At 30.3% G+C, this 19,177-nt stretch overlaps 1 protein-coding gene and 1 pseudogene across 1 annotated transcript; both read right to left on the bottom strand.

Annotated features, from left to right (window-relative positions):
* Positions 1-882: 882 nt before the first annotated feature.
* On the bottom strand, positions 883-2,528 carry LOC127898835 (flavonoid 3'-monooxygenase CYP75B137-like; annotated as a pseudogene).
* Positions 2,529-4,762: 2,234 nt separating this feature from the next.
* On the bottom strand, positions 4,763-7,271 carry LOC102623698 (uncharacterized). Its single transcript, XM_006491949.4, has 6 exons — positions 7,107-7,271; positions 6,965-6,991; positions 6,794-6,856; positions 5,366-5,444; positions 5,249-5,294; positions 4,763-5,078 (listed from the first exon to the last, which is right to left on the bottom strand). The coding sequence occupies exons 1-6, from the start codon at positions 7,146-7,148 to the stop codon at positions 5,069-5,071; spliced, it is 267 nt and encodes an 88-aa protein (XP_006492012.1). The 5' UTR covers positions 7,149-7,271; the 3' UTR covers positions 4,763-5,068.
* Positions 7,272-19,177: the final 11,906 nt, after the last annotated feature.

The following is a 19,177-nucleotide window of genomic DNA, read 5'->3' on the forward strand; positions in this document are numbered from 1 at the left end:
TTCAAAAACTCTACTAAAAAATAACTAAATAACAGCAAAATTTTGAAAAAAACTTATGCAATTAAATAAGCATTTATTTTCATTAGATAAGTTATTCTAAACATGCACTAGGTCGTTTAATAAAAAGATATAAAAGTTAAATATAAGTAAATAAGGGCAAGTCTTATAATTTAATTACTTCGGCATCCATAATCACAAATTGTAAAGATGTGGTGAAAGTCCTGGTTGAGCTAATAAAAAACTCTAGTGGAGATTTTTCCTGATTAGCAAGCTTAAAATCTTCCTTCATATTAAGCTCCTCATTACTTATATTCCTAGGCAACTTCAATGTAAATCCATGCAAAAGATTAGCTAGACTTGATTGAATCACCTTTATCCAATGACTCTAACCTCGAAATGGTAGCAACTCGAAATCATTCGCTTTGACATCAATTGACTTTCCAAGGAACCTCTCGGGGTAAAATTTATTAGGGCTTTCCTAAGAAGCAGGGTCTCTCGCTATCGTCCATATGTTAGCTAGGACTCAAGTGCCTTTTAGGATGTCATAGCCCACAACTTTGCAATCTTCTCTAGCCATTCTGGGCAAAAGCATTGGAGCCGCCTACAAACGCATCGTTTCTTTGACTATGGTCCGGTTTGAAATTTGAGGTGTTGTATCTTTTAAGTTACAGCTGCTGTGGAAAAAAATTATAATTATTAAATAAAAATTAATAATATGTAGTAAGTATAAATTTTAAATAATAATTTTGACAAAATATTAAAAACATAATATATTTTTCATTATACAAGTAAAAAATCATATTAACATAGTTTAAAAATTACAGTAACTAATGTTTACCAAACACTTTAGTACTATAGCTTTTAAACTACAGCTGCCCATCCTCAATCCCAAATGCACCCTATGGCACCAACAAATGTGAAATTAACAATGTCTTTTTCTTCAATCCACCTTTCTGTTGCAATTACTTTGTCTAGTTCTTCTATTACATTGTTGTAAATTTCAGGATTTTTCAATAATTCAGTGAAGGGTCACTCCAATATAATTGCACATGCCTTAGTTCCACCAACTATGAGGTCCTATATCAAATTTGCAAGAAAGAGAGAAAAGATTTAGAAATCTTGTGCTCGAATCATATGTCTTTTATGAATTTAATTTGTATTCTAACTTTCGCTCTCGCTTGCAGAACTTGACTTTAAAATCGATCGATTGCATTCTTTAACATATTTATTTATTTTGATCCACAAATACACATATGAATTGCATTTTCGTAATCTCTGGATCTGATCATATTATCATTATTGATGTTTAGCAAGTTATGTGCTGCTAGTTAGATGCGCAGCTGGTGTAGGATAGTTTTTTATTACAAGCATGAAACTTTCTAGAGACCATAATTTAGGCTACATGTGTTCATTTTTTTGTGTATAATATACCATTTTGAAGTTTGCAATGAGATGAATCAAACTTATAATGCTATTTTCCTATTTTTCATGTCTCTTATAGGATTTTTATCTTTTTTTTTTTTTAAGAATTTGGATTTGAACACCATTTATTTTCTTTTTCTTATTTAGATTAGGAGAATTTTATTATAAAATAATATTTCAAATTTACTTATTTTGGTAAATTCACATATTTAAAGTTATTATTTAAGGGACCAAAACCCTAATTCTGTCAATTCAGAATAATTCAATAAACTCTATTATCCAAAGCTTTTGCTTCAACTATCTTCAGCCTTTTATGTTTCTGTTTTGTCAGCAATGAAGACCCAACTCAAGCGGGAAGAGCATAGTTTTGAAGATGTTGAACCAATTGTATCGCCTAAACGGTCGCAAATAAAATATCAATAGATATGTTATTTTAAAAAATAATGATGAGAATAATGTGTTAAGAATAATTAAGTACCAATGTAAAGCCTTTGATGCCATTACAAGCTTAACTTTAAGAGTAGGATCATCAGCAAGCTGCAAAAGCACACCAACCATCTTTGGACCCCTTTTCGTCTAGCGTTGTGTTCATCAACCACATGCTCCCAGAACCTGTCAAACTTGTTGGCCACATCCTTTATTCTCCTTATATTACCCTGCGAATCCTAGAACCCTAGCCATGGAATCGAATCTCCGATATCAAAAAACCATTAAGAGCAACAAATTCATCGACCATTTCCTTAAACTCCGGTCCTGTCTCAATAATTATCCCATATTAATGCTCATTCTTGTAATTTTTCCCTAAAACCGTACGGCTTATAATGTGAAGACTCACATCTGCAACATGATCTTTAACCTAATAGGCTTGCCAATTTCAGATGATTCATATAGTGTTTAAGAAGCAAATTCAATTCTTCTACTATATATGATTTCGGGCATTTGGCGCTAAACAATTCCATCGAGCATATTTTATGCGCCTGACTAAATTATGGACCATAGGATAGCCATGTCATATTTGAGAAATTGTAGCGTGTATACTTGCGCGCTGCCATTTTGGGTCGATAAGCAAACACAGTATCATGGGTTTTGAGAAAGGGCTTGGCCATCTCAACGAAAAAGCCACGTCGAATGACCCAAATTTGTGCTTGCATAATGGGCCCAAATTTTTCGAATAGAGCATAGATGAACCGGTGGGGAAGTGGACCAATGACCAGATTGAGGTTGCCGATGATTGGCCAGGCTTTTGGGCCCAGCGGGAAGTTGGCTTTTAAGCGGCAACAGCAGCGGCGGAGTCGGAGAGTGATGAGGATGAAGGCTAGGGTTGCTAGACAGGCGGCCAAGTTTGAAGCCCATAAGGCAAAAATGATGAATGAGCTTCATTGTATATATAAACTCTAGCTAGTACGTTTCTTGGCGTTGAAGTTGAAATGTTGAAAACTAAGCTAAGCAATGTTGGTATTTGTAGAAAGCCCAAGAACAAGAGCAGGGATTTTGCCTGGCGATACCATGACAAGATGCTTTGCAAGACAAAATTTGAAAAACAAAAGTTAATATCAGCGCAATCTTAGCATAGGTGTGTCACAAGTTCAAGGAAAAAAACTCTGATTTAACACCATCTAATTACGACTCTATATGCACTTTCAATTGATGTCGCATCATTTGAGATGTACGAATTTTAATACAAATTCGATAATCATTGGATTACTCATTTTGAATACTACTTGAAACTAAATAAAACTATAAAAGTTTTAATAAACGATCTCAAAACATTCATTCTCGCCTCAAATTTCTAGTAATTTGTTATAAACCTATGCTAAGAATGCATTGGCCAACATTAAGTAATACATTTGCCTCAAATGTGGCAGGATAATAGCTGAGAAGGATGTATGTGGATATAATCACTGGGAAAGACAGAAGCAGTGAGGGGATTTGGTAAAGTTGGGTCTGAAATTGCAAAAAGAGCAAAAGGTGCCGGCAACAGTGTTGCTAGAGGTGTTGTTATTCGTGAAGATGCTGTGGTAACTGGTAAGGACACTTGATAGTGGCCTTGTTGCTCGGTTATGTAGCACAACTTAAAGTTTCTTGAATTTGACTTTAATATTAATGTTGGCATTGCAATATTTAAGTTTTCGAGACAAATTGTTAACGAACTTGATATTAGAGTTAAGGAGAGAATTTAGAGTGCCCTTATTGTACTTAGTGGCAGACCCAACCCTTTCGATTAGGCAGCATTTAGTTCAAAAAATTTAATTTAATTTGGGGGAATTTTTTTTTAATTATTCACTTAACTCAGGTTTATTTATTTTTTTATTAAAAAAGTAATAGTGATAAATTAAAGGAAATCTACATAAGTATTCAGATTTTATTTTTTTCTTTTTAATTTTAAAAAAGTATAATAATAAATCAAAGGAACTATGCGTAAACATCTTTTAAAAAATGAATTATGTGATTATAGAGATTTAGACCAAGGTCTCTAAAATTATAAAGTAGAACTCTTACTAATAAACTATAAATATTCCTGTTGAATTCGAATACGGTCAAATTTTTTAATTGTCTCTTTCAATAACAGTTTAGAATATATTTAAAAGGAAAAATAATTGTCCAGAAGAGGTTAAAGCTCCTCCTAAGCCTTAATTGGATCTGCCCATAATTATACCATATCAACGTAATGCATGAATAACATGCGTACATGAATTAAATATTTAACTCTTAAGACCCTAATTCCTAAACTCTCAATGTCTCATTTTGTCTTAATCAATTTTCAGACTTTGTTCCGTCCATATTTAATAGGAATCCATCAAAAAAGGTTCATGATGAAACAAATCTTGGAGGAAATCATAAAGCTACCCAAATTAGACATTAATTCTTACAATGTGGTACCCTTAAATAGGAATTTATGCAAACAATGGAAAACCTAACATTTGCTATTGTTAATGTTTCTGTTGTTTTAGTAACTGCTGTTAGTTAAGCGACTAGCACCCGTAGTACTTCTAAATGGTGTTTGCAAGTCTTTCATAATTCTAGCTTTTGGCTTAGCTTGCTTCAATGGAGTAGAGGGAAAGCTTCAATTGAGTAATTTCAGTTATTTAAGGGAAGCATGCCTCAGGCGTGCTATAGTAAATTTCTCACCTTCTATTCCCTCGTGCAAAAGGTTCAAATCTCCCAGTATTTGAGAGAGAATTCCAACAATAAACCGATGGGGGGAAAAGGAGGAAGATGAAATCCACTAAACCGACGACAATGTAGCTCTCGATACATTATTACTCATTCAGAGCTGCAAGTAATGTGACATAATGGGTTTTAAATTCTTAAAATTGAGTGTTCTTCTTACACCCGAAAATTCGTCTCAAAAGCCGCTGTCAAACTATATAAGAATCTGAAATACAGGTACATAACAAACATTCATATTAGTTCTGGATAACATAACTGTCTAGTGTAAAGTTAATCATTTACCACAAACATTTGACAATAGATTTGTACAAACTGTAATACAAATAGCCATTTAGTAACATTAGTCCCCAGGACAATTCAAAATAACAATAGGCATTGAAATGGAAGGACCCAGCAACATGCATTGACATAAGCAGCATGGTAACCCAAATCACAAGCAAGCAGTACGGTAACCCAAGCACAAGCCAGCACCACCTCATTTTCCCCTGAAATCAAAGTATTTATGTTTGTGCATGAGAGTATTGAATGAATTTGGAGGAGAAAATTAAGTTTATGCAACAGATATGAACTGCGAAAAGAAAATTCTGTTGGTGAGCACCCATTTGTTTGTGTGATTAGAGGGGGGGAGAGAGAGAAAGAGAAAGAATTGACGTACGTATTCATCATCAGAGTTATATTGTCTCCTTTCAATAAAATCCTACCTGCACATAATCACAATTAAGTTAACATCGTAAAATGAGATTTAAAAAAAAAAGTAATATTTGCAACTCACCTAGTGGTTTTCTGCTCTTCTTCTTTACAGAAACTTCTTCAGCCTCATCCAAAACCAAGTTCATGTACTCATCAAACCCCTGAAACATATGTAGTACTGAATTTTGTACATTGATCCAGAGTAAAAGAATAAGAACTGTTGCAGAAAAGACAAATATTGGGCTGATGCTATAAATATAATGCATGAGAATATTGCAAAAGTTCAACACATACAGTAACCTGTGGCAAGTAGGGATAAGAAACACACAATGTTCTATTATTGTTTATGCAACCATTTGAATTCAGAAATGATCAGGGCAGTGGATTCAAAGTGGAGAAAAAGAGTGCCCGAACTTCCTTTGGTTTTTTCCATTTTGCTTTATTCGTCATTGTAACAGGCTTTTACTACTCCACCCATGTTATCAACATATTCAGTATGTATAATCATTTTACATCTTCAACAACAGAGCAAAAGCATAAAACAAGATAAATACAACTTTGTAACAAGATTTCATGATTTGGAGGATACTCTTATTTTTGTTTTTACTGATTTTTATTATTTCACTAAAAACTAATTTAGTTGGTGCAGGTAGGGATGTCTCTTAAATCTGCTATCCTGTAATACCGCAATAGGTAATCAAAAAAATTAAAGAAAAAAAATGTTTATATTTAAACCTAGAACACATCTGTTGATACATGCCAAACAGAAAAACTAGAACAAAATAAAAGAAACATTCGGCTTATATATAGAATATAGCTATACATAAAAACTAGAGGACCCAGTTCAATCTATTTGTTATTACAATGTATTCAATAGAATTTGGAAGGCCAAAGTCCCTCCAAAAATTTCCATATATTTTATTGGGCTCTGGTTTGAGGATTGGTATTATTGATCTATTGGCAAAATATATAAGCCAAAAACTAAGACCTATCTAAATTTGATGGTATCCTAATCCAAAGTGATCAAGAGATGATTATGGTGCATCTTAAGATTACCTAACAAAATTACACTCAAACAGCAGCAACATGTTATAGAGGTACAGTGCAGTCAAAGAAAAAACCATGCCTATAAGTTCCAAGATTTTACCATAGAAACATCTTATGAGCCATAAGATCTATGATGTTCAGCTAAATTACAGTTGAACAAGATACTGCATCCATTGACTCTCTCCCCCAGCAAACCAAGAATTCATTAGTTTTTTTCTACTCGCAGCAAACGGGTAGTTAGTATCATTCCCACGATGATAACCCATTGAAAACCAACAAACTAAGTTTATATGCATGAAAATATATTCACCATTTCTTTTGCACATATCATTGTATATGGCAAGCGCATTGCATGCATTTAAAAATCAAATCAACTTATCATTTTAGCTCATTAAGTGTTTCGACAGGGGGCTCTAGAGATAAAAAAATAAGAGCAATAATTAAAGAAATGAAATGAACATACGATAATACGGCCTTCAATTCTCAAATCTTTCTGCTCAAACAACCAAATTTGAATGCGAGCTTTCTGCCAACAAATTTTGAAACCCATCATAAGAAACCAAAGATTGCAAACAAAGAAGACAACTTTATTAGAAAAATAAATAAATAAATAAAATTTGAAAATAATACTTACACTTTGAAGAAACCTGAAAATCAGATTCTGCAGCCACAAAACAAGAATTAAGAAGGAAAAAAAATGTATATGGGTAACATTATATCAAATAATAATCATTAGTAACAATATTATTAATATTGTTTAAAGTAAAGAAATTTACAATGGGTTGTGTCATAATCCTCTGGACTTTGGTGCTGGCCATGGTTGCTTCTTGCTTACTTGGTGCTGCTCCTTCGCTTCGACAAACGCTTGCCCTTCAGAAACGTTGAGGCAAAATCAAGTGCACAGAGATGTTTACTGCAAAACCCTTTACAATTGTATTGCGGCTAAACCCATTTAAAAGGAAGCCCTTGACAATTGAGCCTGGGCTGACCAGGCCCATCATTTTGTATATCTAAGGGGTGGTGATATTTTGACCAAAGTAATGATTTTTCACTCAATAACCCTTACTTTTTAATTTATCTTATTACTTTTCGAAATTAATTTTATTAAAAATAAAAAAATTATTATTTGTTATATTATTTTTTTCTCTTTGCACTCTGCTCCATCATCTATCTTCATTAACAACAAATTCATCATCATCACTACTATCTATCTTCTTCACCATTATTCTATCACCTCCATCAACATATGATGAGTTTTAGTATTGGGTTTTATTAAATTTTATGAACAAAAGATGGATTTTGTTGAAACAAATTGAGGGGCAAACATCACAACTTTTTGACCCTTTTAGATTATTTCTTTAAACCCCAATAATAACTTTTGCCATAATTCCAATGTTATCTTTATCGATTATTAAAAAAGAAGTTCTTATTTCTTATTCAAAGAAAAGACATTGATTATTCAGAAAAGCTTAAAATCTTAAATCATCCATAATCTTGAACTATGTCAAGGACTATGAGTTCATAGCAAATTTTTACACTGAATTACATTCGAACTCTAATCTTCCTCAAGCAAACAATTCCTCACTTCAAAGTATCATATCTTGTAAACTTTAAGACTAGTACAATGTATTGTTCGATTGTTGATGATTTTAAAATCAATTTGGAGATTTATGGCATTCTTCCAGGTTTAGCATAGCCTTATCCTTATTTATCAGTGATGTTGAGGGTGGCCCTATCCGTATTTATCAATGGCATCTGCTCCTCTCCCTATCGGTAAAGAATATTCCATATTACCTTCACCTACACCCACGGATCCTACCTTTCCAAAAGTAATGATGAGAGAAAACTATAGCCATTAAGAAATGTGATCCAATTACGTGTTACCTGACTGTTTGTCTATTTCCCTTTGATTTCACCCTTGAAATGTGATCCAAGTGCACTAGCTTGAAAGACCACGTTAGCTAGAGTTAGGATTGCAACTATTCTATTAAGGAATAAAAGACCAATGTCTTTGGTTTAATTGGCCTTTCCCTTGGAGCTCCGTACCAGGATTTGAATTGAATATATACGTTGATCTTGGACTTGTTGCAGGCTCGCTGGTTTATTATGAGAGATAAACTTTTTGTAGGTAGGTACACCACCTCAACTTGCTACGATGGTGTATCTGCACACTAAGGATCAATGGATAGATGTGGTTAAATGGGTAATGACATGATTACATGATGTGGATATGACATAATTTTTTTGTATTTGCATTGAAAAATATTGACATGACTAATAAAAGATTGACACAACACAACACATGTTAGTAAAAAATCAGTTTTTCTCATAAAAATTTTTAGGACCGATCTCATATAATACATAAGAATCCGCAATCTAGAAAATTATATCTTGATAATCCGACTTTGCTTTTTCGCTGAAGTAATCTAGGCTCCTAAATCACGATCAGTCACCACCACTTCTGTTAGATCACGATTCGTCACCACTACTCCTATTAGATCACGATCCGTCATCACTGTTATTAGATCACAATCCACCACCAAATAATCTTTCAGGTTATGACTCAAGTTTGATCAGCACTGGACGTGTGGCCGTCCGTTTTACTACTTCCGAAACAATCGACTACTTTTGCAGTGTTTTTTTCTCAAAACATGTATTTTAGAATCCCGTATCTTTTCTTCTTAAGAAAAATACACTTATATGATATCTATTGTAAAACTCTAGATATGTATTATCCTTTATTATAATTCAAAATAATAAATATTTTGAATTTAATATTATCTCTCCACTTACGTGAAAATGGAGATCATGTGTAACAACTTTGAGACTCACATTATAAAATAACATAAGACTCCATTTGCACATGAATATAACACATAAGGTCTTAACAAATATTATAATTAGGTTTATCACCTAATATGCCCATTTTCTTATTTTTAGGTTCAGTAGTGGTGCAGTCAATTAAATGAGCTCACCCGGGGATCATTTAGGAACATACAATAGTGGCTACAACAATTAAGCTTGTGAATGAATAAGCCTAATCATTTAATTAAAACTCTACTCCACTATAAGATTGGAACTGACCTTCATAATTGTATGCTCCAATAATAATTCATCACAAGCCACATTGATATCTTTACAACATAATTCTTTGTACCACATCGTTAATTAAATCGATATCTCAATTGTCCAATCAATTTAATTACATCTTGTTCCTTGATACTTACTGGTTTTCTCTAATGATCATTTTCAACATACTAAATATGTTGACACACTCTGGCCAGAGAATTTGATGATCAAGTGCCAAAAACTCATCAAGAGATGTGTTGTACAAATTCTATATTGCTAATCTATAACTTCAATACTCATAATTGCTCTCACTAAGATACTGGGTAATCTTGATTACAAGTGTGTGTTGTGCTCATTAGTAACTCAAATGGAATAACAATTACAATCATAAAATTATAACTAACTCAAGATTAAGATTACAGTAAAATCAATGCCTATGATATTTAATAAGTTTGACAATTATTACAAAATTAATTAAATCTCATATGTGATCAGTTCAATGTAGTCGTACTACATCAATAAATTCATACATGATTAAGATAAATTATTCAATCAATTTATTATAATCTATACCTAAATAAAGCGTCCAACTTTATTTATCAACTGCAAACTTAATTTATTTAATTACAAGATAACTTATCTTTATGTCTTCTGTAAATTCACATGGTGATAACATATATACATATAATATGATTAAATAGACTTTACTCAAAATATTAATACAACTAAGATACTTGAATAAAATACCTCATTTATTTTATTAATCAGAAAAATTATTTATTACAATTAAATAAACATATATGCTTTTAAAGAGCATATATTCCCAACAACACATTAGTGTCGTATCTGTGTTGGACCACTACACCACAATTAGATATTTATAACACGAATATCAGCTAATCTATAGTAATATTATTAAAAGAATTGCTACAAGTAAATGATGCTTTTGCCACTATTTTTTAGCCTTGAAGCAAATTTTGTGGCCTATAATGACATTTAGCCATGAAAAATACTATGTCATAGCTAAATATTGTGAGAGAAATTATAAATATTAAAGTAACCTATTTGTCTCAAATAGTTTGTGGCTAAATAATAGTTTTTGATAGAATAAATGTCGTTTAAAGTTTTTTAGATAAATAAACTTATATATTTTTATAACTTATTTATAGCATATTCGTAATATATTTCTTATAAACTATTACCTTAGATTGTGTTACTTATACAAGGCCAGTTTGGTAATGCTATAATTTTTTAAATAATTGTTATTAGTTGTATTGTAAAAATGATTAGGTATGAAGAGAATGAGCTAAATGTTTGATAAAATTTATTTTTGAAAGTGTTATGGGTTTAAAAGCAATTGTATGCGTTTGGTAATCTTAGATTGTGTTACATAATATAATTAGGCTAATTACCGGTAGCATAGTTTAAGAAATTGAATATTATAAGATTGGTCTATACACATATACATATAATAATATACTTAATTTTATACACATATCAACAACATTTGGACTTATAAATGTTATTATATGTTATGTTAACAATAAATATAAAAAAGGTCATGAATTATTAATTTTAAATGTCTACTCTCTCTCTCTCTCTCTCTCTCTCTCTCTCTCTCTCTCTATATATATATATATATATATTAAAAAAGAAAAGATACAATTGAGAAAGAGAATTCATTTGCAAGTAACAATTAATTATATACAAGTATATATCCCTTGTCAACTGAACCCAAAAAATAATTTTAATTGTATAAAAAACATTAGCAAAATATCAATACCCACAAACATATTCAAAATTTCGCACATGAATAAAACAAGTAGTCGTTCTTAAAAATTACTAATTGTGTAAATATAAACATAGTAAATAAGAAAATTTATATAAAGAGAATAATTATTATAACTTTACTTTGAAGAGTACTTGTTACTAATGAGGCAGATGTACTTTTATTAATATAACATTATGTAAATAACTTTATATTATAAAAAAATGATAATTTTGTTAATAAAAATATAAATAGCTTTTTAGTAGGTGCATATATAATAAAAGCATCAATAAGTTTTATGTGTTTTTTTATCTAATCTTTGTTTAGTAATTAAGATAGTTTAGCAGTGAAGAAGAAGTGGGTCTTTATACAAATTAACTAAAGATGTGTTTACTAAACGGGAATTGAAATGAGTTGAAATTGGAATGGGTTGGAATTGGTATGAGTTAGCATCTGAATGAGGAATTAGAATTAAAATAAGTTGTTTACTTGAGCTGTAGGAATTGGAATCAGAATGAACCGCATTATCGTATTTATTTATCTTGAAATTATTGTGGACTGTTGCAGGTTACTAAAAAATCATTTATTAATTATTGTCCATAGTATTATTTATATATATTATACTAATAAATATATTGTAACAACAACAATAATAATAAAGTTAATAAATATTAATAATAATAATGAAATTAATGATACGACAATGATAACAATAACAACAACAACAACAACAACAATAATAATTAATATTAATAATAATGACGACATTAATGATGATGTTATTATTGTTGTAGTTGTTATTATTAATAATAAATAATAAAGGACCTATTTGCAAATAGTATAAAGTTTTTGGATATTTTCATAAATTTTTATGGGGACCAAAATGAAAAAATGACATAACTTGATTGAGGGCAACTTGGGGATTATGAAAATTCGATGTGGTATAATGGGTAGTTTTGAAAATCGAAGTTTGATTCCGAACCTCCCTTTGGGAATGAAATCAATGGGAATGATTCCCAAATTAGCATGGGCCCATGATTCCGATTCTCACTCAATTATTTCGATTCCCTAATTTGGGAAGTAAATACACGTAAATCTAGTGGAATTAGAAAACCCAATCTTGAATTGTTTTTGGTTCTTCACACACTGGATCTATTAGTTTATACATTTAATAATTTTTTTCCTTTTGGCACCGACGGGTTATTATTTAATATTACCAAAACTTTCATGTATCCTTTTAAAAGAAAAGAAGTTTTGTTTGCTGAAATTTTTTGTGTTTTTGAGCTTTTTTTAGGTTGGGCATTTGGGTTTTCAATTCAATTCAATTTTTTTGGTCTTTAGAAAGGTTCGCAACCCATTCAGGTTTAAGAATTCAACCCAAATGAGTTAAAAAATTATTTTGATTCGGTTTGGGTTTGTAACTTGGTTAAGTTTTAGGTTGTTGATTTCAAGTTGCAATACGATTTGGGTTAATAATTCGGGTTAAGTCACTAATTTGAATTAGGCCACTAATGGACAAAAACAAACAAATGAAACAACAACATTCCAATTATCATTGTATTGTCTTTAGTAAATATATAATAAATAATGGCCAGTTCTGATTTGTATGATTCTACTGTTAATTTCTTTCTGAAGGACAAAGGTATTATTTGCACCCAAGCTATTGCTACAAATTAATTTAGATGCAAAATTTATGTTTTCACTACTTAATTAAGAATATGTTTAACTATATGATCAGATTCCTTTCATATACCACAGTAGTTAATATAAATTTTATATCAAAACATTACATGTCTAGACTTTATTATTATTTATTATATGTGTGTATAATCATAATAGACAAATTCATATGTTGGTTTATGAAACAATGGATGCATGGCTTTTTATCACTGAACTTACTGTGAAGAGCTGATGGCAAGCTACGACAGCAAGCTGAAGTGTGGGCTGATTTGAGAAATAAGAGATGCGGCTGTGTTGTCGTGGTAACTCGTGAGGTTGTCAGTAGTTCCGTCGTGGTAAGCTATGCTATCATGCTGACATAAGCAGCATGGCAATAGCCGGCGCGGCTTCAGATTTGAAAGAGGTGGAGCCGGGGATGAAAAGAAATAAGTTATTGAGTTATGTACAAGTAAAAATTATCATAGTTATTATCATATTTCTTAGAATGAATAGATGAAATTTGCAATAAGGAAGTTTAGTTTGTTTAATTTTAGAGGAGGAGTTGGCACCTGTTGTCAGGGTTATTTAATTTGTTTGTGTTTATGGCTTCGGTTGGGAAATTGGGATTTGAGATTTGAGATTGGGGTTGGGTCGTTTTGGTTCTTTTTTTTCAATTGTAAGTTTGAAATCGATCGATTTTGTAATTGGGGTCTGGTTAACCTAAACTGAATTGCAAAATCAATCAGTTTTAAAAGTATAATCCATTTTATTTTTAAGGTTAACCCAAACTAAACTGAAAATCAAATAAAAATTTAGGTTCAATTCGGTTAAGGTTGATCCAAACTGAATGCCCATCTCTACTTTTTCTTGTCAAGTCTTTATGGGTTTATTGATTTATTAATTTAATATTTAGTGCTCTTAATTTTATAAGATAGTGAGGATAGTTAAGTTTTGATGTGTCAATCTTGTTAATTTGATGCATTTAAACATATGAATATGTAGATAATTGAAAAGTAAATTGAAGTATGCTTGATACAATATAAGCAATGGAAATTCATGTTCTTGAAAATCTAAAAGGTGAAAAAGATATATGTTATATTCCAAAATTTGGCTCAACAAAGTGATCAGGTTTTAAAGGGATTGAGCCGTAAAACTGCCTTTAGAAAAAAGCTATATGACTTAGAACTCGGGTGCTTTAGTCTATAAAACAAGAAAATTGCAAGGGTGCCAGAATCGATATTGGTCTTAACTAGAAATCGAAAGCCTTGTCAATAACAACTAAAGGAAAAAGAAGAAATGGAGAGAAAGAGCTCTACTTTACTTTTTGCTTGAGAGCCAGAATACCCTACTCTGTGGGCAAGAGCCCTTTTATTTAGATAATTTATAAAGTTTATGTCGTATTTGGAATACTTGATGAGGTGACACATAGACAAGGATATGATAATTTCTCTTTAGAGTTAGATATTGTAATTATTGTCATATTTGGTTCCTCTTACTAACATGTTATGTTAGATGAAAAATAAGATACAACAAGGATGGTCTATGTATAAAGAAATAAGACAAGAGAACTAAAGTAAATGCTATTAAAAATAGAGATTATAGCAGGTAAGAAAAAAGTCCCAATGTTTATGTAAGATAAGAGGACATGTGACAAAGAAGATACAGTTAAAGTGAATCTATATGTTATCGAACAAGTCAGATACTTGAGTGTCTACTTCAAAGAGAAGGGATAAAGAAAAAGGAAAGTAAATCATGGGAACTATATAAGATCTTTATGTAATTTTTAAACTCAAAATCTTTATATTTTTTTAATTATTTTAAAGTAATCATGTTTTCTTTAATATCGTTATTTAAAGAGAAAATGATCCAACTTATAGTTATTTATCACTAAGTGGCTTAAATCCCTCATTAATAACTTGCTACAACAACAAAGAGGATATGAACAAAATCTAATAAAATAATTTGAGCACTTTGTGGTGAACAATTATCTCAAGCAATGCCAGTGTATGATAAGAAATCTATTTATATTTCTGAGTTTGGAGGACATAAGCTACTACCTCATTTACAAGCTTCGACATCTAATAAAATGATTCAGCATTGCACAATGAGTTCCTACTGTAGGACCCATTAGACATGCCAAACGATAGGTCTTTAGTGGGCAGTTTAAGGGAAAAGAATGGGTGTATGAAAATGATTATAAGAATAAATTGAGAGAGAAGTTCATTTTAAAAAATTTGATGGAGTTAATTGAGAAATGAGGCTGATGAGATAATTGAAGGGGTCATGACATGACTTGCCCATACCCATCTATCGGATTCGAAACGAATCATGCAATCTAATATTTAAAACTCATGATATAAACTTAATTCATGAATATATAAAAATAGCCTCGGGCCTCAACCAATATTATATAAGAACATATGTGTCTCATTTGAAAATATTTTCAAAACTTCAACACTTTACATCTCACTATACATAACATACACTTCAAACATATACATATAAATATAAACATGCTCCAAATATAAGTCATGCAGCAATGTGTCTTGTGGGTCAATCTCAATTGATTAAAAACTGAACTGCATGAAATCCTACAAAAAAATTGGTAGAAATAGGGTAAGTAGGAAAATAGTGAGCTTATAGCTCAGTGAGTGGATATAATTTTATATCTATAAATAAAGTAGTATATTAGTGCTTATATATAATCATATGACATTACACCACATTGAACATAACACATAAGAAAAATCATACATACATACATGACAAACTGCACCAAAGAGTACCCAGTGGAATAACTATCATACTTGCCAGCATAATCATCGGCGAGCAGAACAGAGGAAAAACCTCTCAATACCTAGCGAAATTTAACTGCATCGCACGAGTAGAGTAATCTAACTCTTAATACGTATGTGTAGAGTCTATGGGGAATTATACATATATGATGACTCATAATCACATCTCATTACTCAATTAATCATACAATGTGTGTATACACAATCATAACATCATACTAAATTTCAATTTAGGGTTCGTTAGGGTTTCTGCAAGTTTTTGAATTCTTAGATTTCCCCTAAAATATTGGGTTAAAAAATTAAATGCTTTACATAATACATAATAGTAATAATAACAATCAACTCACAGATCTTATTTCAGTCTGGAGTTCGTTAGAGTTCTTGTGGGTTTCTGGATTCTTGGATTTATCTTAAAATACTGGATTAAAAAATTAACTATCCTAAAATGCTAGATTAAAAAATTAACTGTTATAACTAATATAAAAACTTATTAGATGTCGTCAGAGGTGGATGCAGTACATGACTAGTGGGGGCTCAAGCCCCCACTGGTTAAAAAAAAATTAAAAATAAAAGAAAAAAATATTTTAATTTTCTAATTAGCCCCATTAAATTTATTAAAATAGTCATTATAAAATATAAACCCCATAAAATTTAAACTTTGACTTTTAAGAAATATAAAAACATATATTTTAATTAAAAATAATGATAGCCTACTACTCAAAATATTTTCTATTATAAGAAATATGATTAATTCTTCCGGTTTATATAATAATGTAGAACAAACATTTTCAGTAATAAAACTCATAAAAAAATCATCTTTAGAATCGGATGGGATAAGTGATAGTTTGATTATTTATATAAGAAACAATAAATTTATTAATATTGATAATGAGTCTATTGCATAATATTTTTAAAATATAAAAATACGTAGAGACTAATTATAAATATTTTACATATTCAAAATTTTAATTTTTTATATTTTACTATTATCTAATTTAGCCCCCGGTAAATTATTTTTCTAGATCCGCCACTGTCATGTCGTAAACTAAATTATAATTGCTTAAATTTCATAAATTTATTACCGATTAATCTAATGGATATAATTCTAACTATCCAATTTCAGTTCCTATAACTTTCTTATTTCTTTTTCTTTTCCTTCACTCCCGACTTCTCTTTTCTTTCTTCTTATTTTCTTGTTTCTCTCGTTTTATTTCAATTTTCCTCTTTGTCTCTGCTTTGTTCTTAGTTGCAATTTGATAAAGGAAGCAATTGTCAATATGTTACACTTTATATAGCCACCGAACAACCAAGAATCCAACGAAGCAGCTCTCAATTTTTAATATATATAAGCACCGCTTCAAGCAAACAAGTGAAACATGTAGCTACCTGCTTCCAATTCAACAAGTCACATTTGGCTTATTCATGGCATGCATGTGTGCTATAGGTTAAATATCATCTCTCATTTCTAAGTAGGCTATGTCAACCATAACCCAAAAATTAAAATAAGAGTGGTGATATTGGATCACCTTAATGTATCTCACCAACCCCCGTATTTTTTATTAATATTATTTTTATTTCAAAATTACTCTTATTGAAAAATAAAAATAATTAAAAAAAGAAAATATTTTTCTCTCTCAAGTTCTCAATAAATTAAATTTTTATCTCTCACATCTCTCTCACCTTGTTAATTAATTCACAATTCGAATTAAAGAGTAACTCCTAATCAAATTCCTAAATTGAAATCAATTAAAATCATAGATTCTCAAGCAAAATTAAAATCGATATCACAATAACAATAAAACCAGCCACTTGTTTGTAAAAATTAATAAATTCCAGCATTGAAACTTTTAATATATCGGTGGAGCCAATGGATTGATAATAAAGAAGATAGGTGGTTTTGGTGATGATAAATTTATTGCTGATGAAGTGGTAGCAGTGATGGTTATGCACTTATAATAGAGAAAGATAGGGGAGATGCAAAGTGACAATAAAATAAATTAATAATTTTTTTAATTTAATAAGGATAATTATAAAAATTGATAAAATAAATTGAAAAATAGGGTTATAGAGATAATTTAACGAGTCAAATATCATTACTATTAAAAAAAAAGTTAAAAATAGTCACGAAAGCCATTATTCAGAAATAGTCACATAAACCAAGAAATGCAATCTTCTTTTCTAGATGTTTTATAACTCTTTTTAACACCCATAAAGAGGTATTTGTGTCCCGCAAAGTTGTTCGTGCAACTATTTTTAAAAATAGAGAAATCTCCATATTTATTTTATGAAATTATGTGGCATTATCATTCTTTTTGTCATAAAAATATAATAAATAAAAGAATGTACATAGAGAAATCTCCACATTTATTTTGTCATAGCAAAGTTATGAGACAAATAATTGTTTCACTCTCATCTAATTATAATTTTTCTAGGGCATGAGACAAACAAAATTTCCTTTCATGTTGATGCTAAAAATTTAGGGGTGAGCACCATGCTGGTAGTAGCCTGGTACAATCGGATCCGACTCAGTTTGACTGTTTGAGACTTTGAGGACTGTTTAGGACTTTGAGAGTCTCCGAAAAATTAACCAAACTAAATGTTTCAATTCGGTTTCCGGGTTCTCGAAAAATTAACCAAACTAGACTTAAGATCGAAATTGAATGGCCACTCGGCCTTTGGCCTAGTGGTAGAGCCACTGCCCTCACAATTGTATGAAAGCAGTCTTCTTCTTATCGAAATGAGAGTGGAGTAGACATTCTTTGAATATTTGAGTGGGTAAAAATTTGGGCTCTAATCGTAGGAATTGTCTAATTGTAAATATATTAGTAATAATTTCATGTAATATGAATTGTAATCTGGGCATTAATCTTATGTAATTAAAAAAAAATTAAAGTAGATGGGGAAAGTTTTAAAAATGAGTCAGACTATTAGCACCCCTCCAAAATGCTTTTGAAACCCCCTTTTCAATTATATTCCATTTAATGCCAAAAGTACCTTTTTATAAATAAACACTATTTTTATTTATAAATCTTACAATTTTTAATAATTTTCTTACTCTTTCAGTCTTAATAATTGCATTCCTCTCTTCAAACTTTCTTTATTATTTAATTTTAAAAAAAATATCTAAAAGAAAAAGTAAGAAAAATCTTATAAAATATTGAATATTTTATGGGTCCAATACAATTTTATCGTACATATAAATTTTGGATGCAACAATTAGTTTGATAATCTTTAAAAAATTATTTGTAGTGAGATAAAATTTTATTTAATTTATTTTCTCACAATGTTGTATCCTAATTTTGTTGCTACATATATTACAAGAGTATTATTTTGGCTTAAAAAATTATTTTTTAAATTTAGATTATTTTAATGATTGAAAAAAATTTATAGATTGCATCTTAAATTCAGATTATTTTAATAATTATAAAAATTTATATTGTGTAAGTAAAATGAAATTGAAGAGAGAAAAAAAATATACATGAAATTAAGTTTATTTATACTTATTCTTAAATATAATTATAATATTAGATGGATTTTATAAGATCAGCGAAGGGGT

Source organism: Citrus sinensis, chromosome 7 (assembly GCF_022201045.2).
Source record: "Citrus sinensis cultivar Valencia sweet orange chromosome 7, DVS_A1.0, whole genome shotgun sequence".
Classification (NCBI taxonomy): domain Eukaryota; kingdom Viridiplantae; phylum Streptophyta; class Magnoliopsida; order Sapindales; family Rutaceae; genus Citrus; species Citrus sinensis.